General features: G+C 41.8%; 1 protein-coding gene across 2 annotated transcripts in view; it reads left to right on the top strand.

Annotated features, from left to right (window-relative positions):
- Positions 1-26798, top strand: part of MCF2L2 (MCF.2 cell line derived transforming sequence-like 2) — a 261670-nt gene that overhangs the window by 208202 nt on the left and 26670 nt on the right. For both annotated transcript variants that reach the window (XM_007971965.3, XM_073023421.1), the window contains exons 17-25: positions 318-433; positions 1746-1815; positions 4362-4454; positions 5138-5230; positions 8709-8777; positions 12775-12900; positions 21267-21482; positions 22795-22887; positions 23055-23133. In XM_007971965.3, coding sequence (XP_007970156.3) covers positions 318-433; positions 1746-1815; positions 4362-4454; positions 5138-5230; positions 8709-8777; positions 12775-12900; positions 21267-21482; positions 22795-22887; positions 23055-23133 — 955 coding nt within the window. The remainder of the gene's footprint in view (positions 1-317; positions 434-1745; positions 1816-4361; positions 4455-5137; positions 5231-8708; positions 8778-12774; positions 12901-21266; positions 21483-22794; positions 22888-23054; positions 23134-26798) is intronic.

Consider the following 26798-nt stretch of genomic DNA (forward strand, 5'->3'; position numbering starts at 1 on the left):
TGTATCAGGTCACAAAACAATGGGTACATTTTCCCTTCTTTTACATTAAACCTGTGTAATACAAACATTTTTAAATGTATTTGCTCTTCCCACAAAAATGCCATTTTATTATCATTGCCATTAAGCCATCTCCTTCTGAAAGTGGGCACATGAGGAAAATGATATCAAAAGAAAGTACTCGATACAATAGCTTTCAAGAAACAAGTGTGCTATATTCTTCAATTATTTCACTAAAGTTTTGGTTTTTGGAGTAGCTAATTCAGATGATCTCTGGTATGTTCCTGTTTGTAACACCTACCTTGTTTCCACCTCTGCAGGGATATATCACTCCAATGGATTTTATCTGGCTAAAGCATCTAATTCCAGATGTTCTTCAGAATAACAAGGACTTTCTCTTTGGGAATATTAGCGAACTTTACGAATTTCACAACAGGTATATAATAATTCATGTTATCAGAAAGAATGGAGAGTAAGAGAAGGGTGGAAATGAGACTGATGGAACTGGGGGATGAAAATGCTTAGATGTTTTCAGGTTTAAGCTAGTGATTTGGAGTCAGTGGATTGGATTGGGGTGGGTCGGAGTGAAAGGGGAGGAGAAGCCCCACAGGATCCCTGGGGAGGAAGGGAAGAGGCATCAAAGGAGCATGCATCTGGTGTCAGACATCCATATTGTATGCACTTGAGTGTTCCTTTGTTTATTTATTTATGCATCAGCATTTTTTGAGTACCTGTTCTATGCCAGGCGCTGTGCTCAGCATTGAGAATACAAAGATGACCAAGATACATATCTACATACCATTATCATAAGGGGATGCTGGGAACTAGGCTGTTAGAAAATGCTGACTGCTCAAACAAGTTGTACTTTTAACCCAGGGCTGCTTAGATACTGAGTTCTAGAGAATTGCAGGAATAAGGGACTTGAGAAATCATCTTCAAACCCTTTCATGTTACACATATGGGAATGGTAACATGTTGACTCTCTTTATTTGCTATGATGACCCCAAGATTGCACACCTAATTCACAGAGGGAGAAAAGCTGCTTGGTGAATTGAACCACAGTTGTTTCCTAACCCCATCCCTCGTCCATTGGTCAGACACAAAATTAAAATGGAAACCCACTTCCGCTAATTTCCCCAGAGAAGTTATGTAGCGTCTTTGAGCCCCAGGTTTTATATTTATGAAACCCTATCTTGCAGGGTTTGGTTGAGGATTAAATGAGATATTATCTGAGGAGCACTTAGCTTATGCCTGGCTTATAGTAAGCTCTCAATGATATTAGTAATAGCAACAGCAGCAGCAACAGTTCTTATGAATGTTGTTTTCACGTAACAGGGAGCATCAGTGAGTGTATCCAGTCTGTCTATGACTAGTGCTTAGAATTACCAGAACAGCTGTGTTCTGATAATTTGAGATGATCCTGACCCACTGTGCCTTCTAAGTAGTTCTCATTTCTCCTCTCTTTCTCAACTAGTCCTTCTCATTCTCTTTCTTAGTTTTCTTTTCGTGAACCTAAGGCAACAGATCAAACAAATTAAAGTCGTGAGTGATTTCAGGGTAATTGTAGTAATGCCTCAGAATACAGCTTTTTTTTCTGAATCAATGTGTAGAAGACAAGGTAAGAGCAAGAAGGCCTGGAGAACATTTTTGTAGGTACCTCTTAAAACCTTATGTGATTGTACTTAAAAAAATAATTATCTGCATGTAAAAATCAAAACATTCTTACTTGTATACTTTTATTTTTCCAGGACTTTTCTAAAAGAGTTGGAAAAGTGTGCTGAGAACCCTGAACTTCTGGCACATTGCTTTCTCAAGAGAGTAAGTCTGTGCTCCCAGTAAATAACCATGTTAAAGTCAGGCCTTACTTTTCTGTATTAAGAGGTAAGGACAAATGGAAACACCAATGGTCTAAAAACATATCTGCTTCCCCCCCACTCCAAGCTTTACTGAAATATAATTGGCAAATAAAAATCGCATATATTCAAACTATACAACTTGATGGTTTGATATACTTACACCCTGTGAAATGATTACCACAATCAAGTTAATGAATACATTCATTACCATTGTGTGTGTGTGTGTGTGTGTGTATATATATAAAATCTAAAAAAGTTGAGCTCATTGAAGTAGAAGGGTGGTTTCCAGGGGCTGAAGTCTAGAGGAAGTAGGGAGTTGTTGGTCACAGGGTACAAACTTGCAGTTATGAGATGCGTAAGTTCTGGAGATGTGATGCACAGCATGGCGACTATCATGGACTAAGACTGCACTGTATACTTGAAATTTGCCAAGACAGTATATCTTGTATCTGCCCTTTGAATGGAAAACATGAGTTGGCCTCCCAACTTTATTTGACTTTATCCAAGGTGAAAATGAGTCCAGTTTGACTGAGCTCACACTGATATGCGGGAGTAACTGCAAGCCTGGCTTCCTGCATAGCCCCATGAAATGGAAGGCTGGCCATCCATTGTCCCCAAAGCAGAGGATCCTCTTCTGAATGACTCAACTATGTTTTAAAACAAGAATCATACAGTGAGGTTAGAGTCCCACAATAAAGCTGTATTAATGCTCTCAAGAGGAGAAGCATTGGTGTTAAACTAAAAATCTCAGAAAATACATTTTATTTCCATTCTATTTTTTACAACATAGAGGATGATTAGAAAATTTTAAATCTACAACCTCTTTTAGGCTTAGTACTCAATTTGTGAATGTCTTGGCCTAAACATACCTCCAACTACCCCTTCTTCCCACCTCCCATACTTCTTCCTTCTTTCCCTGTTTCTCCATCCTGTTTGAGGCAACAAATAGGCTGTCTGGGCCAGTGGGAGCTGCCACAGAGAAATGTTTCACCCAACACCGTTCCCCACCAAGTGCTTTCTAGGACACGACCATAGAGATGATCCTGACGCCCCGTGCCTTCTAAATGGTTCTCGTTTCTCCTCTCTTTCTCAACTAGTCCTTCTCATTCTCTTTCTTATTTTTCTTTTTGTGAGCCCAAGGCAACAGATCAAACAACTTAAAGTTGTAAGCAACTCATATTATGACTGAGGCTGAGAGCAATACTTATGATAACTGGAAGCAAACAAAGCCCCCAGGTTTCAAGATATTTGACATTAATGGAGAGAAGGAATCTTCAATGCTCAGAGCCCTTTGGTGGCCCCGTATGGCTTTCCATGTCACCTCATCGTAGGTGTTAAGCTCTGAGTTACTGTTCTAGCTCCTTAACCGGTCTGAACATTTTTCAAGGGCCATCTGTCTTAAGTGTGTGTGTCATTTTTTTCCTAGAGGGAATAGCAAAGGACGGTTGCTGTAGTTCTTATGCTAAAGTGACCACTTACAACCTCTTGGGACAAAGCAAGAGCTATAGAAATGGAAGTCATTCACCATAGCAATGTATTTGGGAGTCGAACAGGCATCATTGAAGCTGCAAGGGAAGAAATCGTCTGTGTTGGCATGATGAAAGTCCAGAGTTGGGCTGAGCAGGACAGGGACACAGACTTCAGTAAGGAGGTGGCTGCATGGGCTTCTCCACCAGAGTGGCATGGGATCTGTGGCCAGCACAGGCGCTGTGGGCCAGGCTCCCTGATAGAGCAAGTGAAGCTGGCAGGCTGACTCCAGAGGCTTGAAGTGTGCTTTCTCTCTGGGATATTGGCAGATGCGTGCCTACCTCTCAGCGTCTTTGATACCGTGAGAATACAGGTGGAGCAGCACGTTGAGTCCTCCTTGCTCTCCAGTTCCGAAACAGTCACATAACATTTCCTGTCTCAGAGTCTTGTGCTGCAGGTTGAAAGTGATGTTTGAGGCAGAGTCTGTCACTTTGAGGGTTGCCCAAATCACTGAGATCCATATTGGTTGCCCAATCTACCACATCTCCCCTCTGGCATGTTTCCATCTTTTGGTTGTTTCTTGGGCTTCTTTGTAGGGTTGGTGTCACGATGACCACAAGGAGCGGGTGGGGAGAGAAAAGAGGGGGCCATCAACCACCAGCCTCTTTTCTGTCAGTTTTACTACTCATTGCAGACCTGTTGTGGGGAGATGTCGATGTCCTGGACAAAGGGCAGGAAAAGAATGATAAAGATAAAAACCAATTCCTGTTTGTGAGTCTACTTATGTATTTACCAGTAGCCCTTGTAGATGTTCCCAGAGCACTCTGTGCCTATCTATGTCCAGTAGTTATGGTTGTTTATAGCCTTCTGTTTCTCTTTCCATCACACACGCATCCCAACATAAGAATACTTACTGTGCACCCCCAATTCCTTACACATTAGAGTACTCTGGCTTGTTGAATGAATGAATCAACTATGTTATCCTGTCCACTTACTGAAAAATGCTACCTGATTAATTTGTTCTAATTTTTTCCCACCTAGAAAGAAGATCTTCAGATATATTTTAAATACCATAAGAATCTGCCCCGAGCTAGGGCAATCTGGCAAGAGTGTCAAGACTGCGCCTACTTTGGGGTAATGTTGAGAAGACAGAGTCTCCCACAGATTGTTCCTGGAAAATGTTTCTATGCATCAAGTTGTTAAAGAAATCAAAAGTGGGACTAGGGAGAGGAATTTGGCATTGGGATTTATGTTTACTTAAAGTGTCCCATACTTTGAAATTACACATGAAAAGTTTCGACACAGCCTTTGGTCTCTATGGGATAGGCCTGTGAGGAGCACCTATATCTGGTGAGAAAACCGATGTCTTCTTCTAGGATGGGTTTTTTAAATGAAACTAAGTCAAAAATATCACACTTTGGGCTACCTGGAATGATATCTACAAACCATCTGTATCCTTCAGGCTCCAAATGGCCTGAATAGACTCTGGCGGCCCCCAGCTTGAAGACAGGCAGCCTTCTTTTCAGAAGGACTTGAAATGCCCCACTGTTTTCTAGTGAACTTGCTTTCTAAAAGAAATAAATGGTTCTGCTTCCCTAGATGCCTGTAAAAATCTTAGCCAAACCGTCCTCTTTCCTCTTTCTCTTATTTCACACACTGTTCCTAGGGGACAGAACAACCCCACGGCCTTATGGAGCTGCTCGACAGAGCTGCCCCTATTGTCCAGGAAAAACAATTCTGTGTTTTGTACCTAAATGCTGCCACTTTTATTCTGTGTGTATTGTTTGTTTTATGTTGTTTCTATTTGGCTTTTAAAGGTATGCCAGCGCCAACTGGATCACAATCTCCCTCTTTTTAAGTATCTTAAAGGACCAAGCCAGAGACTTATAAAATACCAGATGCTGTTGAAGGTAAAATCAATGAGACAGTGCTTTTCCACTGTGGGAAACCAGGCCTCTGCACTATGGTGCCCTTGTCGTTATGCATGTAGAGCTGTGCCTTGGTCTTCTAAGGCTGAAGATGTGTCCATCCTGCCGGCTTTTTCTTTTCCTGCAACTCTAAATCAGCCCTCTTCAAGGTGGAGTAAGACCAAAGAATCATAGAGTTGGAGGGCACCTGAGGGCCTCACTAGTCTAATGTGTAGCTCAGGGCATGAATCACTAAGGAGCCTGGCTTAGGGGAGGAGAGCTCTTCGGGAGCGAGAGTGTGATTTTCCACAAAGTTACTATTTTATGGGCATTTTAACTTATGGAAGGGAGAAGACAAAACTGAAGTCTTCTCTCCGTTTGCAGCGCTGACCTCCATTCTTAGATTTAGGATCTTACCCTGAGAGTAGCCTAACAGAATGAACTTTGCTATATCTGAACCCTGAACCCCTAAGTGGTTCTCTCTCTCTCTGTCTCTCTGACCTTTGCCCCTCCTTAGTGATAAGTCATTGGCACTAGCACATCTGCAGGCAGGCATTCTCAGACACCCCAAACAGGATTTGAGGGCCTATCATGGCTGATTTTCCATGTGTGAGCTTGAGGGAAAGGTTTGGGCCACCACGGTAAGTTGTCTGTTGAATTAACCTCTATGAGACATTTAGGTGGCCACTGTCTCTTAATAAAAAACAAACAAACAAACAAACAAAAACAAGTACCTACTGTTTACTGGGTGCTTCCCCATGTGTATTTCTTTTTTTTTTTTTTTTTTTGAGACAGAGTGAGACTCTGCCCAGGCTGGAGTACAGTGGCGCAATCTCAGCTCACTGCAACTTCTGCCTCCCAGGTTCAAGCGATTCTCCTGCCTCAGCCTCCCAAGTAGCTGGGATTACAGGCATGCCACCATGCCTGGCTAATTTTTGTATTTTTAGTAAAGACAGAGTTTCATCATGTTGGTCAGGCTGGTCTTGAACTCCTGACTTGTGATCCACCCACCTCAGCCTCCGAAAGTGCTGGGATTACAGTATTTCTTATTTAATCCCCACAATCAGACATACCAGCCATGCTCTGGACTGTGAAAAAACTGAGGCTCAGGAAGGTTAAGCTCATTGCCCAACAATCTCCCCTCAGAAAAAGTTACCCCTTTCAGGCCAGACATGATGACACACACCTGTAGTCCCAGCTACTTGGGAGGCAGAGGCAGGAGCATCCCTGAGTCCAGGAGTTCAAGGCTAACCTGGGCAACATAGCGAGACCTCATCTGTAAAAATAATTTAAGGCCCAGTGTGGTGGCTCACACCTGTAATCCTAGCACTTTGGGAGGCCAAGGTGCACAGATCACAAGGTCAGGAGATCGAGACCATCCTGGCTAACAAGGTGAAATCCCGTCTCTACTAAAAATAAATTAGCCTGGCATGGTGGTGGGCGCCTGTAGTCCCAGCTACTCAGGAGACTGAGGCAGGAGAATTGCGTGAACCTGGGAGGCGGAGCTTGCAGTGAGCCGAGATTGCGCCACTGCACTCCAGCCTAGGCAACAGAGCGACATTCTGTCTCAAAAAAAAAAAAAAAAAAAAATTTTTTTTCAAAGTTACTCCTTTCAAGCTTTCCATTAGCAGTTTCAGCCTCAGCATACTCTGCCATTTGTTGGTTACAAGACCTTGACCTCTTGGGCCTTAGTGTTCCTCTATGTAAAATGAGGGTACTAGAACCTCCTCTGTAAGATCATTATGAAGCAGATGATTAGCACCTGCGGAGGGCTTAGCACAGCCCAGGAAGCTCTGCATGATGCGTAGCTGTTATCTTAGACACCAAGACTGTCACACCACCATAGAAATGAGGATAATGATCTGCTTCCTTCAGCGAGCAGCACCTCGGAGCATGTGTGACACAGCACTCACTTAGGGCTTCATGCTCCTCTACATGTCCCATTGTCACTGTCATTCCTATTCTAGAAGTCCAACCTCTGGGCCCAGTGAGGAGTGAGCAGGACATAAGTGATGGTCCTCCCTCCCTCAGCCTAGGCTCCAGCTTTCCCACAGAGGTGACATTTACACAGGAGCTAGGTTCGTACCAGACACAGAGGGCTGTGGGACATTGTCACTGGAAACACAGACTCAAGAGTTTAACAACCTGGGTCTGAATCCAGGCTCTGACCCTTCCAGGATGCGTGAACTCAGGCAAGTTACTTAACCTCTCTCAGCCTCAGATTTCTCACCTGTAGAATTAAGATAATAATAGTATTTTCCTGGAATGCTTGTTGGGAGCATTAAATGAGACAATACAGGTTAAAAGCACTTAGAAGGTTTTGTTAGCTGCCTTTCACTGAAGAAACAAGAGATAGAATTACTACAAAATATTTCGTGGGGGATCTGTGAGGAATTGTGGGGGCTACCCAAGGCAGACCAGAGCAGCGTCCCCACAGCTAAGCTTGCTGGTGCCTGTGAAACCAGCTCAGGCCATTGCATGCCTGCAAAGAAAGGAAAGACCTTGTAGTCCTGTCTAGGACCTTCTTTATCCTAAGGGGCGGAGCTTATTTTGCTTCTGCCACACATGAGCTGGCTTGACAGAGCATGAATGTTGGACTGATTGCCTCATGCTTTAGAAAGGATCATGGGGTCTTGGGGAGAGGGTGATCAGTGATAGCTTATACCATTAAAGACAAAGACTCATGAAACGTTGGGGAAAACGTGAACAAAATATGTAACAGATGGTCAGTATGCTTAATGAATCATGTGCTCTTGGAAATTATAATAAAAAGATGTGCAAAGGACATAGCAGTTTGCATAATAAACACCGCTAGTAGCAAACATTTTTTTTAAAAAGTTCTACACCTCTAGTTATCTAAGGAAGTCAAAAGAAAACAACAGTGAGGTAGGATTTCTCTTTTCATTCAATTGTTAAAGATGTTTTATTAAATGGTACTACCCCTTGTAGGCTAGGGGCTGGTGAGACACGCTTTCCTATATAGCTGGCAGGAACACAGTCCTTCTGTGAAGAACTTGGAAATATGCCTCAAAACTATTAACATTTACAATTCCACTCTAGGAATTTAGCTTTAAGAAAAATGCACAAAAGTTATTATCATTATTATAGTAAAAAATATTGTTAAACCTAAATGTTTAATGATAAGGGGGACTATAATTCGATTATGGTTTATCTATAAAATATAACACGCTACCACAATCAAAGCCCATGTTTTAGAAAAATATAAGGGGAAAATATTCATGAGATATTGTTGAATGAGAAAAAGCAGTCTACAAAATAGGGTATACAATATGATTCTAGGTTTGTGGAAAGAACCCTGTGCCAAATACGTCATTTATTCTTTCCCTCTTACACATTTACACACGTTCTCAGTCAGCTTAGCACTGGTGACAGATAGTTTGCACAGTAGATTTTGTTGACAATCTACATTTTGATGGCAATCTACATTTTAATTTTCAACAAGACTTTTGGGTTAATGCAGGGTCTGCTGGATTTCGAGTCTCCTGAAGATATGGAGCTAGACCCAGGTGAACTAGGAGGCTCGGCTAAGGTACTGGATATTAAATATTACATTTATATAAGTGATTGTTAATGGTGTTTGTCTATGGTCAGAGGATTTACAGCAATTTTACTTTGTGATCTTTATTATCTAGATTTCCTAAAACTGTATGTATCCTATAACTCATAGTCAAGAAAAAAATCAAAGGCAATTTTAAAGTAAGGATTTGCAGCCCAAAGGGAAGTGGTAATATATTTTCTTCCTTCCACATAATTTTTTTTTTTTTTTTTCAGATAGAATCTCACTCTGTTGCCCAGGCTGGAGTGCAGTGGTGCAATCTTGACTCACTGCAACCTCCACCTCCCGGGTTCAAGCGATTCTCCTGCCTCAGCCTCCCAAGTAGCTGGGATTACAGGTGCCCACCACCATGCCCAGCTAATTTTTTTATTTTTAGTAGAGACGGAGTTTCGCCATGTTAGCCAGACTGGTCTTGAACTCTTGACTTCAGGTGATCCACCCGCCTCGGCCTCCAAAGTGCTGGGATTACAGGCGTGAGCCACTGCGCCCAGCCAAAAAAAATTTTAATGGGAACAAAATTAAGCAAATACGTAAAATGCATACATAAAAGACTGGAAGTAAATAAATATGATAAAATGTCTGCTATGGTTTTCCTGAATGGTAGGATTATGTTTTCTTCTTTGTACCTCTTAGTGTATCTAATTTGTATGTGTTATGCCTTGTTCTCCTCTGTGTGTGTGTGTGTGTGTGTGTGTGTGTGTCTGAACTCTAAGAGTCTGCCAAAGTTCCCTTAGAAGAAATGGTGACTGTGACCACATCAGGTTGGAACGAAATCTGTGGTTTAGCAGTGGGGTTTCTCTTCCATTTTCTATAGAATATTCTAGTTTTAGCAATAAACACTTAAGACATGTCTCATGGGTCAGTCATTTGCATGCCCTTTCTGCTCAGAATGGATGACAAGGACCCCTTGAAAACAGAAGCAGCTCAGGACACAGGTAGTATTTTTACAGCCGGGAGCAAGAGGAGCTACCCCTAGTTAGAGGAGTTTAATAATGTTTTTAAGGATTTTTCTGAAACCTATATTATACAATTCAAAACCCTAGCCACCTCATGTTTTGTGAAGGAGGGTTAGTGGAAGGAAGGGGGATAGGAGCATGTGAGGATCTGAAAGGAAACTGAGCATTCAGTGTTAGGTAAGGAGAAAGATGCCTGGTATAAGAACTTTTTAAAAAAATTTGTTAATTTGTTTATTTTTTTGAGACAGAGTCTTACTCTGTCACCCAGGCTAGAGTGCAATGGCATGGTCTCAGCTCACTGCAGAGGTGGAGACCTCCCGGGTTCAAGCTATTATCCTGCCTCAGCCTCCTGAGTAGCTGGGATTACAGGCACCTGCCACCACACCTGGATAATTTTTGTATTTTTAGTAGAGATGGGATTTCATGACGTTGGCCAGGCTGGTCTTGAACTCCTGACCTCGTGATCCACCACCCTTGGCCTCCCAAAGTGCTGGGATTACAGGCATGAGCCACTGCGCCCTGCCAAGAACTCTTAATCCCTTATTGATGATGTTAAAATAAATTCAGGTGAGAGTCTGTAGTCTTACCAAGAAGTGAAACTTCTTTATTATGAATGAGAAGCGACGAATCCATGGTACGTTGTTCAGAGGCAGCAGCATGATCTGTTCCATTCACCAGCCCTGTCACTCATGTCTCTCATCCAAAGATGCAAATACCCAGTGCTTCTGCATAGATTGAGAAAATATTAAACCCTTTGACTACATTGTGCTGTAGAGCACAAAAAGAGTCAGGGCTAGATGGGGAGCAGCAAAGGGGCTAGCTGTTCTTTATTGTAGAAATTGAGATGTTAAAAAAATACATTGAATAAACCAAAAATTTTTTTATGTGTATTTACCAGGTAACAGATAAATGCAGCATGTCAGTAGCAGGGAGATAAAATACCGCAAACCCATGCAAAAGCCTTTTGAACTGAAACAATCATCCCAATCACATCCTAAATGTCACTGTGGTTATAATTGGAACATTGATCTCTTTAATTAGTTACTGCTTTTCCGCTGAATGCTGAGTCTCTATGTTTGGGAGGTACAGAGCGCTGGCTTATCTCTTTGGCATCTGTAATGGGGTGCAATATGGGGAGGGCCAGGGACAGTGGAGGAAGGAAGAACAGAGTCAGGGGAGATTCAGTGTGCAAATCTGTAATGGGGTGCAGTATGGGGAGGGCCAGGGACAGTGGAGGAAGGAAGAACAGAGTCGGGGGAGATTCAGTGTACAAATCTGTAATGGGGTGCAGTATGGGGAGGGCCAGGGACAGTGGAGGAAGGAAGAACAGAGTCAGGGGAGATTCAGTGTGCAAATCTGTAATGGGGTGCAGTATGGGGAGGGCCAGGGACAGTGGAGGAAGGAAGAACAGAGTCGGGGGAGATTCAGTGTACAAATCTGTAATGGGGTGCAGTATGGGGAGGGCCAGGGACAGTGGAGGAAGGAAGAACAGAGTCGGGGGAGATTCAGTGTGCAAATCTGTAATGGGGTGCAGTATGGGGAGGGCCAGGGACAGTGGAGGAAGGAAGAACAGAGTCGGGGGAGATTCAGTGTGCAAATATGATGTTACGGCTTTTACATGTAAATCATTAGTAAATTTTCACATAGCAACCTCTGTGGAGTTCTTTGTCTCTATAGGAGTTTACAAATGTCCTCTGGGATGATTTTAAGTATAATTTTACCCATAGGAATAAAGCTTTCACATTAAATACAGGAATATGATACTCAGATTGTATTCTTTTTATTTGTCTTTTTTTTTTTTTTTTTTTTTTGTGAGACAAGGTCTCACTTTGTTGCCCAGGCTGGCGTACACTGATGCAATCTTGGCTCACTGCAAACTCTGCCTCCCGGGTTCAAGCAATTCTCCTGCCTCAGCCTCCTGAGTAGCTGGGATTATAGGCACGCACCACCACACCCAGCCAATTTTTTTAAATTTTCTTTTTCTTTTTTTTTTTTTTTTATTTTGAGACAAGGTTTCGCTCTTGTTACCCAGGCTGGAGTGCAATGGTACAATCTGGGCTCACTGTAACCTCTGCCTCCTGGGTTCAGGCAGTTCTCCTGTCTCAGCCTCCCAAATAGCTGGGATTGCAGGTGCCCGCCACCACACTAAGCTAATTTTCGTATTTTTAGTAGAGATGGAGTTTCACCATGTTGGCCAGGCTGGTCTCAAACTCCTGACCTCAAGTGCTCTGACTGTCTCAGTCTCCCAAAGTGCTGGGATTACAGGCGTGAGCCACTGTGCCCAGCCATATGGTTTTTTTTGTTTTTGTTTTTGTTTTTGTTTTCAATTAGCCCCAGGGAATAAGGGTATAAAAGAGAGAGGAGCCTATTTAAAAGGAGCTAGGTTTTTCCATGCTTTAATAAAGCTGAATTCTGGCCAGGTGCAGTGGCTCATGCCTGTAATTCCAGCACTTTAGGAGGCCAAGAGGGGCGGATCACCTGAGGTTAGGAGTTCGAGACCAGCCTGGTCAACATGGCAAAACCCTGTCTCTACTAAAAATACAAAAATTAGCCAGGCATGGTGGTGCTCACCTGTAATCCCAGCTACTCGAGAGGCTGAGACAGGAGAATTGCTTGAACCCAGGAGGCAGAGGTTGCAGTGAGCCAAGTTCGTGCCTCTGCACTCCAGCCTGGGCAACAGAGTGAAACTCTCTCTCAAAAAAAAAAAAAAAAAAAAAAAAAAGCTGAGTTCTATATGTTTCTTATGTAGCAGGAATATAATTTCCATGATTTATGAACTCCATTCTTCACTAGTACAATGCACAGAAGTAGATGATTTTGCTTGTCTCTATATCATATACCTAAACCACAAGCATCTTTAGCCACCATGCTTTGGGAGCAGGGAGACAGATCAATATCTACCATTCTCAGTCAGGGTTGGCTGGATCCCCGGCTCCTCATCTCTGTCCTGTTTTCCTTCTTTGCTTTCCAGATTGTATACTTTTGATTTCCAACAAGGCATTTGTTTTCCACAGGATGGGCCAAAGAGAACCAAGGCTTCAGCATTCTCAGCTGAACTACAACAAGCTTTGGCAGTGATAGAGGATTTGATCAAGTCCTGTGAGTTGGCTGTGGACCTAGCAGCAGTGACTGAATGTCCGGTATGTTCCATAGCAGCGTTAGAGCATCTCACACAAAAGGCAGGTGCAATACGACACAGCAAGGAAATGCTCTGGCAAAGTCAGAGAGATCGTCTATGGTAAAGAAATTGAACTCTGAGGAAAGTCACCTAAATCGCTCAGTAAACCCAGGCTACGAGATTCCAAGCAGTCCCTTGGCATCTTCAGGAATCTTGGGTTTATTCCTCAGGGTTCTGAATGTGGGATTGACCCACTGTCTGGACAAACCAGAAAGTCAAGGGCCATAACATAAATGGGCAGAGGAAAAGTCCTGGAGGAGCAATTGATTTTCTAACTTGTGGCATTGTTAAAATAGTGAAAGATTTGTCTTCTTGTTTCAGAGTTTCTCTGAGAAAAGTATTTTGGAAACAGGTCCTATATTCTTGCCCCAATTTTATATCACAGATCCCAGAAGAGGCCCCAAAAGTATAGAGTGTATATGCCTTAATCCAAATAGTCTAATGAAAACCCAAGAGATGCATTTAGAGGCCAACACTGGGGAGCTGAGCTCCAGCATCAGTGTTAATCCGGAGCAGGCTGGTTCCAGGCATTCCAGGCAAAACATCCCCAATAACTGTATGATCTCTTTGAGACTGGAGCATAGTTAATATTCGACTTGTTTTGTTTTTTACTTTGAAATACTCTAGATTTTGATTCAGATGTATTTGTTTTATTTCACTGTCATAATAAATTACCATAAGTTTGGTGGCTTACAGCAGCATAAATTCATTATTATTATTATTTTGAAGTTCCAGGGTCAGAAGTTCAACACAGTCTCATGGGCTAAAATTAAGGTGTTTCCTTTCCTTTGTGGAGACTAGCATCTGTCTCCTTGAGTTTTCCAGCTTAAAAAGGCCACCCACGCTCCGTGGCTCATGGCTTCATAGCCAGCAATGGCAGGCAGGTTGAGTTCTTCTTTTTTTGTTTTGAGACAGAGTCTTGCTCTGTCGCCCAGGCTGGAGTGCAATGGCACAATCTTGACTCACTGCAACCTCTGCCCACCAGGTTCAAGCGATTCTCCTGCCCCAGCCTTCTGAGTAGCTGGGATTACAGGCGCCCGTCACCATGCCCAGCTAATTTGTGTGTGTGTGTGTGTGTATTTTTAGTAGAAACGGGACTTCTCCATGTTGGTCAGCCTGGTCTCCTGACCTCATGTTCCACCTGTCTCCACCTCCCAAAGTGCTGGGATTACAGGCAAGAGCCACTGTGCCAGGCCAAGTTCTTCTTATATCACATCTCTGTGACCCCTTCTTCTGCTTTTTTGTCACTTGTGATTATATTATACTTTTTCCTTTTTTTTTCTTTTCATTTTTGTCTGGTTTTGAACATACCATGTATGAGGTCTTGGTAGAGGAAATGACTTTTCTTTCCTTGTCATAAGTCAAACCATGAAAGTTATTAAGGTCCGAAAAATGAGATGTTTTTACTTCCCATGCTGGTATTTCTTGGCCCTGGATCTCAGAAACTTAGCCCCACAAACCCTGTAATCCCAGCCATGATGCTGTTACTGTCCCCTGGGACTCCAAGGTGCCTCTGCTCATGACTGATGCATGATTCAAGAGGATATGCATAAACTGCAGAGTAGGGTTATGTTGTGTGTAAGGATCTTTCTTGGTAATAATTCTTCCTTCTTCGGCTAAGGAAAGTCAAGGGAACAATTTGTTAGGTCAATTTGGGGCATCTTTCTGTTCTTTAATCTTGAATCATGTGTTAGCCACCCCTATTAAATTTCATTTCACTGAATCTAATGAATGTCCTGGAAATGATACACAGAGCAGGAAACTCTTACTGTAAATAACATAGGAGGAGGAGGCTGTGAGAAAAGAATGGTTAAAACATGAGGAAATAATATTCTGCCTTAATTTCATTCCAAGCTAGTTTGCATGCAAATAGGATGTACCAGCTTATAGAATTTGGAGATTTTACACGCAAAGCAAAGGACCTTTTTTGACCATGTGTCCTCAGAACTGTGCCTTTGCCAGATGCTTTTTGGTACCTTTTCTACTAGGACTTAACTTACTTTTACATCTAATACATTAGCTGATTTCTCCTGACAGTTTTGTATAATCCTGTTGAATTATGGAGGAGTAGGCATTGGAATTTTCAACCTTCTGATTCAAAAGAAGATCCATGGAAGAAGAGTTAACTCACTCAAGATTACATGGCTGTCAGTTTGGACTATTTTTTGTTCATTCCCTATCCAGGGTGCTATTCCACTCTTTATCTGATTCTGATTAGAGTTGACTAACAACTACCTCTAACTCAGCTCAAATGATTCTGAGACTCTGTCTCCATTTTGTAGAGTTTTATTACAGGTGTTTATAATCACATGCTATATGCATGGCTGAATCCAGAGTTTAACCTCTTAGCTTCTCTGCTTGAAATTTAATATTAACCTGGTTTTATAAAGGAAAGAAATTGAAAGTGATAATTAAATTATCACAATTAAACAACTAGAAAACAACTAGAAAAAAATCCCTTCTGATATTTATATTTTCTCCTTTTTATGCATATTCAATTAGTCCTGGGTCTAACTTAATCACAGAAGTTTAAAATTCTTTTCCAAACAAGTTTGTTTTGTGGAACACTGAGATATAATTTTCTTCTATGCATTTGCAAAAAAAAAAAAGTTTTTTTCAAATCCAATGCATAATAGAGATGCATTTAAATTCTGACTTGCCAGGGACAAGTTCCAAAGTTGAATTGTAAAGATTGAATGAAACAGTCTTCCTTTTTGGAACAAATTTATATAAACCACTAAAGGATGTATTTGTATTGCAAGTTCGTTGTAGGCTAGGGCCAGGACTTTGTTTCTATTGCAGTTTCCTCTTTCCTTACCCCAGTGTTAGCTGCAGAAATAGGGCTGAGTAAATAATCCTAGTGACCCAGGCAAAGTATCATGTTCATTCCGCCCTGCGTCCCCTCCATAACACCTGCATCGCAGGTGGTTGCTCGGAGTTAATGAGGATTAAATGATGGGTAAGGCACCAAGCACTGTGCCTGGCGCCCAGCAGATGCCGAATAAACAGCCCTAGTGGTAAGTTATATGGGAACCTGCTCAGGCTGGAAAGGAAGAAACCTTTTTGCCCCTGGCTATTGTAATCACAGGCTCCAACAGCTTCTGCTTTTCATTTCTGGACTCAGGCTCTGTGTGGATCCATTTATACAGATGTTTCCTGCTTCTTTGTGCAATAAGTTTGTGACAGTCACATTAACTCTTACTACCAGGAATGGAAACATGGGCACCCAAAAGAAGCTCTTCCTGAGGCCAGCTTCCCTAGATTCAGTCTCTCAGCCAGACTCTTCATTTGGCCAATGTAGTCACATTTGAAATCCTTGTATCGGGGCTCTGACCTACAGAATGTCCAGGAATGAAAATGGTAGCATTTACTAATTGATTTTGCTATCACTTCTTGTACAGAGGAAGCCATCTAACTTATCACTAGCTCGTTTGAGGTAGCCCGTATATTCCGTCTCTGAGTTCACAACCATCAGGTTCTTCCCCACACCGTGTGACATGGCCACACTTCTTTGTTACTAGTGGAAAACAGTTGGGAGTATATTCGTTTCCTAGGGCTGATGTCACAAAGAACCACAAACTACTTGACTTCAAACAACAGAAATTTATTCTCTCACAGTTTTGAAGGCTAGACGTCCAAAGTCAAGGTGTGAGCAGGCCCACGTTCCCTCTGAAGGCTCTCAGGAAGAATCCTTCCTTACCTCTTCCGAGCTTCCGGTGACTGCTGGCAATTCTTGGAGTTCCTTGACTGACAGCTGCCCCACTCCAATTTCTGCCTCTGCCCTCGCATGGCTGTTCCTTCAGCATGCGTCTCCATTTCTTTGTTTTCTCTTTTGATAAGGACACTGGTCATTGGATCTGGACACATCCTAACCAAGTGCAACCCCATCTTAACCAATTATATCCGCAAAGACCCTCTTTCCTAATAAGGTCATATTTTGAGATTCTCATAGACATGAGATTTTGGGGCAACACTCTTCAACCCAGTACAGAGGCATCACTGAATGAACTCCTTGGATAAATCAGTATTCCCTCACAGTAATGAGTCTTTTGCTTCCTGTCCCCTACTCCCAAGCACCACTAAATGCCAATAAATAAATACGAGGGAATGCCAATAAATAAATAAATACCAGGGAACACGTATCTGAAAGAGGTTGTGCAACGTGACCTCTGACCTTGAGATCAATTACAGTCTAGTTGGAAAGAAAAGGTACACATGACGGAAAAGGTCATTCTTGCTCCTGCTCAGGGAATGTTCCTGCAGCTTCCTGTTGGAGGTGGAGTAGCTCCACACAGCACACGCCATGATGACGGTGAAGCGTGTGTGCCTGCTCTTCATCAGCACCGCGTAGGGCATGTGCTCACCCGCTGGAGATTGGACCTTGGGCGTGGAGATGGGCGATCCCGTCATATGTGTGGTCTGAGAACCATTGTGCAATATGACCCAGAGGATATGTGCCCGTATGTTTCTGCCAGACTTGAAAGACCCAGCGACACTCTCCAGTCACTTCCGGTGATAATGGGCTTACTGGAAAGCTGACCTGCGGCGTCTCAAGAAGTCACGATGGCAAAGCCAGGCTCCTGGAGATGGGAACTGAACAAACCTGGGATCCACAGCAGCTCTGGGGCCTGGTCCTGGGGAGGGAGCCGGGGTTCTTAGCCGTGTGCCCTGCCTGTATGTGTCAAGTGCACCTACATGCCTGCTCGCCCCTCCTCTTACCACCTACTGACTGTTTTTTCCCCTTCCGTCACTGTCTTCCTCTTCCTCATAATTTCTAATGACTCACCTACTTCATAGTTGTTTCCTTTTTGTTTATTCCACTGCCTGCTTTCCCCTAAAGCATCTCACAGCCCCATCTCCTGCTGGTCACTGCATCCTCCTGTTTTCTTCAGTTTAGGGAGATACCACATTGCCCCCTCCAACCCCTGGCACATTATTTTATGCTGGGGGCCCTACGGTCAGCTGCTGGTGCCTCTCTGAATTCACATCCCTGAGCAGGAGCAAGAATGACCTTTTCCGTCATGTGTACCTTTTCTTTCCAACTAGACTGTAATTGATCTCAAGGTCAGAGGCCACGTTGCACAACCTCTTTCAGATACGTGTTCCCTAGTATTTATTTATTTATTGGCATTCCCTCGTATTTATTTATTGGCATTTAGTGGTGCTTGGGAGTAGGGGACAGGAAGCAAAAGACTCATCACAGTGAGGGAATACTGATTTATCCAAGGAGTTCCTTCAGTGATGCCCCTGTACTGGGTTGAAGAGTGTTCCCCCAAAATCTCATGTCTGTGAGAACCTCAAAACTTGCCTATGAAGGTACAGCAGCATGGCTGTGGATGGGATGAGAAGGAAGGTTCAGAGGTAATAAAGCCCAAACCTAGCTGCCTGAGGCTGCCTCTTCAGCATTTCTGGTTAAGGCTGTTTCCTCTACAGTAATAGTCTGTAGCCTTGCAGATGCCTTAACTCACGTCACCCCATCTTCCACAAGTCATTAGAGAGAGGACACCTGGACTTATTCCCCTTCCCCCATCATCCTAGCCTCTTCTAGAATTACTTTGACAGCTGAGCCTCCACACTGACCACATGTGTTCTTACGAGCAGCTTTACCTGAAACATGTTCCTCTTTCTAACATAGAGCGTGGTTGAGGATGTTGCTCAGTGACAACATATCATTGGGAGAAATGTTTCTTATAGCTTAACAGGAATAGCTGTGCTTTTCCTGAACAACTTGTTTGTGTATGTCTTCGGACACAAGAAATCACATCACTCACCATGTTTCCCTCTGTATTGCTATTAGAAAGTCAGAGCCAAGTCTGCAGCAAGTTTAAACGACTTTATTATATGCATTTTACATATAACCTCTTCATCTTTTCTTTCATCTTTCACACCTTCTGGAACAGTTCATCTGATTTATTATCTTTATTTTTAGGGATGGGGATCTCCCTGTGTTGCCCAGGCTGGTCTCCAACTCATGGACTCAAGTGATCCTCCTGCCTCAGCCTCCCAAGTAGTTGCGACTACAAGCAGGCACCAACCTCCTAACTTCTTTGTTTTTTCTCCACCCTAATTCCCTCAGTTATTTTCTATCTGCCTATACTGTATGTATTTCTCTAAGATGTGTCAAATGTTTAAAGTGAGGTAGCGAGTGAATACATTGTAAGATAGAAACTACAAGTTTGAATATCCCTTAGCCAAAATGCTTGAGACCAAAAGTGTTTTGGACTTTTTTTTTTTAGGGGAGGATTGGAATATTTGCATATACATATTGGGTTATGTTGGGGATGGAACCCAAGTCTAAACACGAAATTCATTTATGTTTCATGTATACCTTATACACTTAGACTGAAGGTAATTTTACATGTTTTAAATAATTTTGTGCATGAAGGCTGGGCACAGTTGGTCATACCTGTAATCCAAGCACTTTGGGAGGCCAAGGCGGGCAGATCACCAGAGATCAGGAGTTCGAGACCAGCCTGGCCAACATGCTGAAATCCCAGCTCTACTAAAAATACAAAAATTAGCCGGGCATGGTGATGCACCCCTGTAATCCCAGCTACTCGGGAGGCTGAGGCAGGAGAGTCCCTTGAACTCAGGATACAGAGGTTGCAGTGAGCCAAGGTTGCACCACTGCACTTCAGCCTGGGCAACAGAGCAAGACTCCATTTCAAAAAAATAAATAAATAAATAATAATTTTGTGCGTGAAGCAAAATTATGACTGTGTTTTGACTGCCACCCATCACATGTGGGCAGGTATGGAATTTTTCACCTCCAGTGTCATACTGGTTCTCAGAAAGTTCCAGATGTTGGAGGATTTCAGATTTTTTAAATTATGGATGCTCAACCTGTGCTGATAACATTTGTTTATGCGACAAATATTAAGTATCTACTTCTACCGGTTGCTTTTACTAAAACATACTTCCTGCACTATTTATGTCGATATTGAGTATGAACTGAATGAGTTTAAAGGAAAAAGCAATCACTAAGATCTGTAGTGATTACATTTGAGTAGGTCCTTGATGGATGCAGATAGAGTGAAAAAAGTATCTAGGGTCCTCATGGGCCTATCCACCCTTCTGTTTTGGAATGTGGTGAACTGTTAACACAGAACAGGAACATTGGCTTTTAGGAAAGAAGGCCTCGTTCCTGGACGTTTGAGGGTTTTATTCACCGCAGTCGACATCTATAAATTTTCCAAAGAAGAAAATTAAAAATTAATATAGAAAATAATGCCATAGACACCACAGAAATGACTAGAGTTTATTGCTCTTGAAGTTTTTCTTTTAATGTTTCAGAAGTTAAGTCAATTCTTTTTTTTAAAAAAAAAAACCTAAAGTTTGCCTAACATATAAACTATAAATTATAAAAATGCCCAATGAATTACGAATGGAGTACGTCTTTCCGGTATTAACTCAGGAATCATAAGGATTGATCTCAGCTAGAGGTCACTTAGGGAGATTTCTTTGTCTTTGTCCCCTTCAAATAATTTGTTCCTTTTGGTGTTTTTATTCAGGGAAATGAATTCTTATCTGCTTTAAGCAATCAAAGTTTTGAAAAATACCAGATAAAATGTCTCGCTCCCAGCTCGTCTTAGTCCACTGTCTTTGGAAGAGAGCTCAGAGAAGGCAGGGTCATCTCATCAAAGGCAGCCTTGCTGGTGGAGAGAGAGGCAACTCAGTATATACCTAGAGTCAAACAGACTTTTACCTATCATTTGGTATTATCTTGGCACTGTTGACTCACTCTGAAAAACCCAGAGTTGAATGCAGTTAATGTTTCCATTACAATGTTATGAAGATTCGATCATACTAAACTTTCTCTTTTCAAAAAAAGCTTCGTGTTCTCAGATTCTCATATACCTGAAGCAGAAGTTAGGATGCAGATGGAACACACAGACGCTCATGGGTCCATAATGCAGCCAAAATTCTGTCTCTCCTGGACATAATTGAAATGTTAATTTCTTGTCCCTTTGAAGGAGACTGTCACGTATCAAACATAGTGCAGAGGAAATTGAATTCTGCTAGTTGAAAATTAACTGAGTCAAAAATATCACAGTCCCCTCTCTCTAGCTCAAGTATTTCTAGCATTCTTTACGTGTAGCATTACCTTTCATAGCTGAATTGATTTCCTTGTATAACTAAACGGTGCCACACTCAGTGAAGCTCACAAAATTGTAGTTTTGATTTAGTGACAGATCAGCCTGAATAGCACTGTTAGAATTGTAAACTTCAAAGAAGCATGCTTTCTAAAATTTGAAAACAGGCCACAAAGGCTTCTTTCTCTGTCAAGTAATTTTACAGCTTCTTTTCCTGTATGTGTGTTTCCGAAAGGATGACATTGGAAAACTAGGCAAGCTGTTGCTGCACGGCCCTTTCAGCGTCTGGACAATTCACAAGGATCGTTATAAAATGAAGGATTTGATTCGATTTAAGCCCAGCCAGAGGCAAATCTACCTATTTGAAAGGGGAATAGTGTTCTGTAAGATACGAATGGAGCCTGGGGACCAGGGATTGTCTCCTCATTACAGCTTCAAGAAGGCCATGAAGGTAAAGGGAGTCCTGTTGCCTCTGGGAGTTGCCCTGTGCAGAAAGAGAGAGATTGTTTCCTTATTTTACAGATGAGGAAGCTGCAGTGCAGAGAGGTGAAGTTAACTTGCCAAATACCACCCCACACAGCTAGAATCCATACCCAGGTCTGTCTGACTCCAGGGTCAGAGCTTACAATCAGTCTCTAGACAGGGCCAGGGCTGGCATAGGAGATGCCTTTGTACTAGAGAAAAAAGACTGTATGGTAGCCGGTCTGGACAAACTAATTAGTAAAAGTACCCTCTTTCCTCCAGGCAGAGGTGAAAGAGAGGTGAAAGGCATAGTGGTGAGAACATGGGCTGGATTTCATCTTAGATTTGCCCTTCTCAACGGTGCATCTTTGTGTCTAAGTGCAGGCATTGTCCTGACCTTGGGGTCTAAGGGACCCAGGCCCACACCAAGCATTGTTTTCTCACCTGTTTAGAAACTGTTTAGCTATCTGTATAGCCAGTTAGCTATCAGGTACACACACACACACACACACACACACAAACACACACACATATACAGGAGTCACACACCTATACATTTATGCTATTGTGATTAAAGCTGTTAATTTGTTCATAGTAGCCTTTGTTATTTATGTTTCTTTTTTCTTTTTCTTTTTTTTTTTTTTGAGACAGAGTTTTGCTCTTGTTGCCCAGGCAGGAGTGCAATGGCATGATCTTGGCTAACTGCAACCTCTGCCTCCCGGGTTCAAGCGATTCTCTTACCTCAGCCTCCCGAGTAGCTGGGATTATGGGTGCGCACCAACACACCCAGCTAATTTTGTATTTTCAGTAGAGACAGAGTTTCACCATGTCGGTCAGGCTGGTCTTGAACTCCTGACCTCAGGTGATCCACCTACCTAGGCCTCTCAAAGTACTGGAATTACAGGACTGATTACAGGGGCATGAGCCACCACACCTGGCCTTGTTGCTTATGTTTCTTAATGGATCCTTGTTCAGTTACTATTATGTAGAAAGTTGTAGAATAGGTGTTGAAGGAGAAATGGTCTCTTCACTGAAAGGTTGAGGGCTGCAGCGCCTCCTGCAGAAAGATACAGTGGAAAGTTAACAGTCTGTGTTACCTTCTGAAGCAGATGAGACAGAAGACACTGTACCAGATTGTGTTTTATGCTGTCTTGGGGTCATTAAGAGAGGAAAGCAAAAACTTGAAAGGAAGATGAAAGAAGAGAGCTGTCAGGGATAGAAAGGATTAGAGTGATTGACAGGAACTATTTTAAAATCAGAAAACGATGGTATAGAACATTTCTCTTCCCTCTTTATAATAGTTGATGACACTTTCAATTCGCCAGCTTGGAAGGGGAAGCCATAGAAAGTTTGAAATTGCCAGTCGAAATGGACTTGAGAAATACATCCTGCAGGTAAAGCTCATGCCTTCCCCATGGGTCTCCTCTACTCTTTCCTCATTGTGTTCCCATAACTCGACGAGTGTTTTCTATCTCATTATGCTAACGGTCACTGGGAGAATAAAAACTCTGCAATTAATACTCAGGGTAGTCTTATAGTGTTTTCTTATGTGTAATTGCAGGCAGCTTCAAAAGAAATCAGAGACTGTTGGTTTTCAGAAATAAGTAAATTATTGATGGAACAACAAAATAATATTACAGGTAGGTTACCCCTGCTGACTTTCGCCTGTAGAGTTATACTGATTTCAGCTCAGTGGGGGATATGCAAATTGGGGATATTGTTAAAGAAAATGGTTTGCTGGGAAAACAAATGTGGCCACATTTTCACAGTCCCTGGAAGCACCTGTGCTTGCTTTTGACTGTGGTGGAGGTGGAGGGGTTGTGTGATTGTGTGTGGTTGTGCTGGTTTGTCCCTTTTGGTTGTGTTCCCCCCACCACCTAATTGCCAAGGTCAACTTCTTAATCAAAAATCCGAAGGCCACCCAAGAAAATGTTAACAGAGATTCAAATGGTCAATACTACCTTTCAGACACTGTACTACTTTTTTAAAACATCAAGATATAATTAACATACCATAAAATTTACTGTCTTAAAGTATACAATTCAGTGGGTTTTAGACTATTCACAAGGCTCAGTAACCATCCCTAGTCTAATTCTATTTTTTTTACTTTTTACTTTTGTTTTTTGTTTTGTTTTGAGACAGAGTTTTTGCTCTTGTCACCCAGGCTGGAGTGCAGTGGCGCCATCTAGGCTCACTGCAACCTCTGCCTTCCAGGTTCAAGTGATTCTCCTGCCTCCCGAGTGGCTGGGACTACAGGTGCGCCACCACGTCTGGCTAATTTTTGTATTTCTAGTTGAGACAGGTTTTCACCATGTTGGGCAGGATGGTCTTGATCTCCTGACCTCGTGATCCACCCGCCTCGGCCTCCCAAAGTGCTGGGATTACAGGTGTGAGCCACCACGCCCGTCTGTTTTTTGTTTTAAAATATTTAACAACCTAATTCTAATTCTACTTCCAAAATATTTTCATAACTCTCTCCCAACAAAAAAATTCTGTACCAATTAGCAATCATTCTCCATCTTTCCTCTTCCCCCAGCCCCTGGCAATCACTAATGTATTTCCTATCTCTATTGGATTTTCCTCTACACATTACATATATAGCCCTTTCTGTCTAGCTTCTTTCACTTGGCATATTTTTTTAAGTTTCATTTATGTTGTAGTATCTATCAGTACTTCATACATTTTTATGGCTGAATAACAGTCCATTGTATGGATATACCATCTTTGTTTATCCATTCATTAGTTGATGAAGATTTGGGTTTTTTCCCCTTTTTGGATACTGTAAGTAAAGCTGCTATGGATATTTGTGTACAGATTTTTGTATGAATCTTTATTTCCAATTTTCTTGAGTGTATGTATGTGGAATTGCCAGACCGTATGGTAACTTTTGTTAACTTTCTGAGGAACTTCCAAATCATCTTTCAAAACAATACCACCATTTCACATTCACACCAGCAATATAATAGTTGGGTTCAATTTTCTCCATTTCCTTACTAACACTTTTATTGTTCATTATAATAACCTTATTATTATCATTATTATTGCCATCCTAGTGGGCATGTACCGGTATCTCATTGTGATTTTGATTTACATTTCCCTCATGGCTAGTGATGTTGAGCATCTTTTAACATGCATATTGGTCATTGGTGTATCTTCTTTGTAGAAATGTCTATTAACTTCTTTGTTTTTTAATTAGCTTGTCATTTTATGGTTATTCTGGATACTGGACTTTTATCAGATATATTATTTGCAAGTATTTTTTCCCATACTGTGCATTGTCTTTTTACTCTCTTGATAGTGTTCTTTGCAAAGAGTTTATAGTTCTAACTCTTACAGTTAAGTCTTTGATTCATTCCAAGTTAATTTTTGTATATGATGTGAATTAGGGACCCAAGTTCATTTTTTTACATGTGGATATCCATTGTCCCAGAACCATTGATTGAAAAGACTATTCTTTGCCCACTTTGAATGGTCTTGGCATCGTTGTTGAAAATAAATTGCCTTTAGGTATAGAATTCTTTGTTGGCACTCTTTTTTTTCTAAGCACTTTGAATATGTCATGCCATTGCCTTCTGGATTCTGTGATTTCTGATAGAAATCAGCTGTTAATCTTATTGAAGAGTCCTTCTGTATGCTTGCTGCTTTCAAGATTCTTTCATTGTCTTTGTTGACAGTTTGATTATGATATGTCTAGGTGTGGATCTTGATCTCTTTGAATTTATATTTTTTGGGGTTTATAGACTTTCTTGAAGGTATAGATTAATGTTTTTCATCAAATTTGGGAAATGTTCAGCCATTGTTTCTTTAAATATTATTCTAGCCCATTTACCCCTCTCTCCTTCTGAGACTGCCATTATGCATTATTAGCATGCTTGAAGGTATCTTGCAGTCCCTGAGGCTCTATTCATTTTTCCTTCATTCCTTTTTCTTTCTCTTCCTCAGACTGGATAGCTTCAATTAACCTATATCTAAGTTCTCTCATACTTTCTTCTGCCTACTCAGATCTGCTATCTAGCCACTCTCGTGAATTTCTCATTCAATTATTATACTTTTGAAATCTAGAATTTCTGTTTGGTCCTTTAAAACAAATATTTATATTCTCTATTTAATGAGGATTTGTTCTTTTACTTTCCTTTAGTCTTTATATTTGATTTCCTTTCAATTCTTGAACATGTAAAAATAGTTCATTTAAAGTATTGGTCTAGTAAGGTCAGTATCGTGGCTTCCTCAGGAAGAGTTATTTTCTTTCTCTCTCTCTCTCTTTCTTTCTTTCTTTTGTTCTTTCTCTTTTTTTCTTTCTTTTTTGAGACAGAGCCTTGCTCTGTAGCCCAGACTAGAGCACAGTGTTGCAATCTCGGCTCATTGCTACCTCTGCCTCCTGGGTTCAAGTGATTTTTCCGCCTCAACCTCCCAAGTAGCTGGGATTACAGGTGCACGCCACCATGCCCAGCTAATTTTTGTTTTTTTTGTTTTTGTTTTTGTTTTTGTTTTTTTGTATAGATGGAGTTTCACCATGTTGGTCAGGCTGGTCTTGAACTCCAGACCTCAGGTGATCCGCCTGCCTCAGCCTCCTGAAGTGCTGGGATTACAGGCATGAACCACAGCACCCGGCCTCAGAACAGTTTCTATTGACTGGTTTTGCTTTTTCCCTGGGTATAGACTGCATTTTCTTATTTCTTTATATGTCTCATAATTTTCTGTTGAAATTGGACATTTTAAATAACATAATGTAGCAACTCTGGAAATTGGACTTTCCCACCTCTCCTGTTTGTTGTTGTTACTGTTTATTGTTTTTGTTTTAGTGACTTTTCTAAATGAATTCTGTGAAGTGTGTATTTATGTGCAGCCATTGAAGCCTGTGCTCAGTTAGCTTAGTGATTTAAATACTAATGACACGACAGAGATTTCTTTAAACACCTGAAACAAATAAGTCTTCTAGTCTTTGCCAAAGGGCTCTGTGTGCACATTAGGGCACACCTTCTCACTCAGCCTGGCACTTGACAGTTCTAGCCTAGCCTTCACTTTCTGTGTGTGCAGATCATCAAGATCAGCCAGAGGTAAGATCATGGGGCCTTCTCAGATCTGTCCTGAACATATTCACAGGAAATGTGTGCATGGTCTTCTAGAGTCTCACAAATATTTTTGAGCCTTTACAAGCCTCTATGAGCATCTTATTCCTGAGCTTTCCCTTTTAAATTTCTTGATTAGCCCATGTTTGCCCCACTGTTAGCCAATACCTCAAGCAACCACGACGTTAAACAATTGCCTGTAATCATTTTCTACAAAGGCATTTGGGGAAAAGACT

Source organism: Chlorocebus sabaeus, chromosome 15, assembly GCF_047675955.1.
Source record: "Chlorocebus sabaeus isolate Y175 chromosome 15, mChlSab1.0.hap1, whole genome shotgun sequence".
In the NCBI taxonomy this organism is placed as follows: domain Eukaryota; kingdom Metazoa; phylum Chordata; class Mammalia; order Primates; family Cercopithecidae; genus Chlorocebus; species Chlorocebus sabaeus.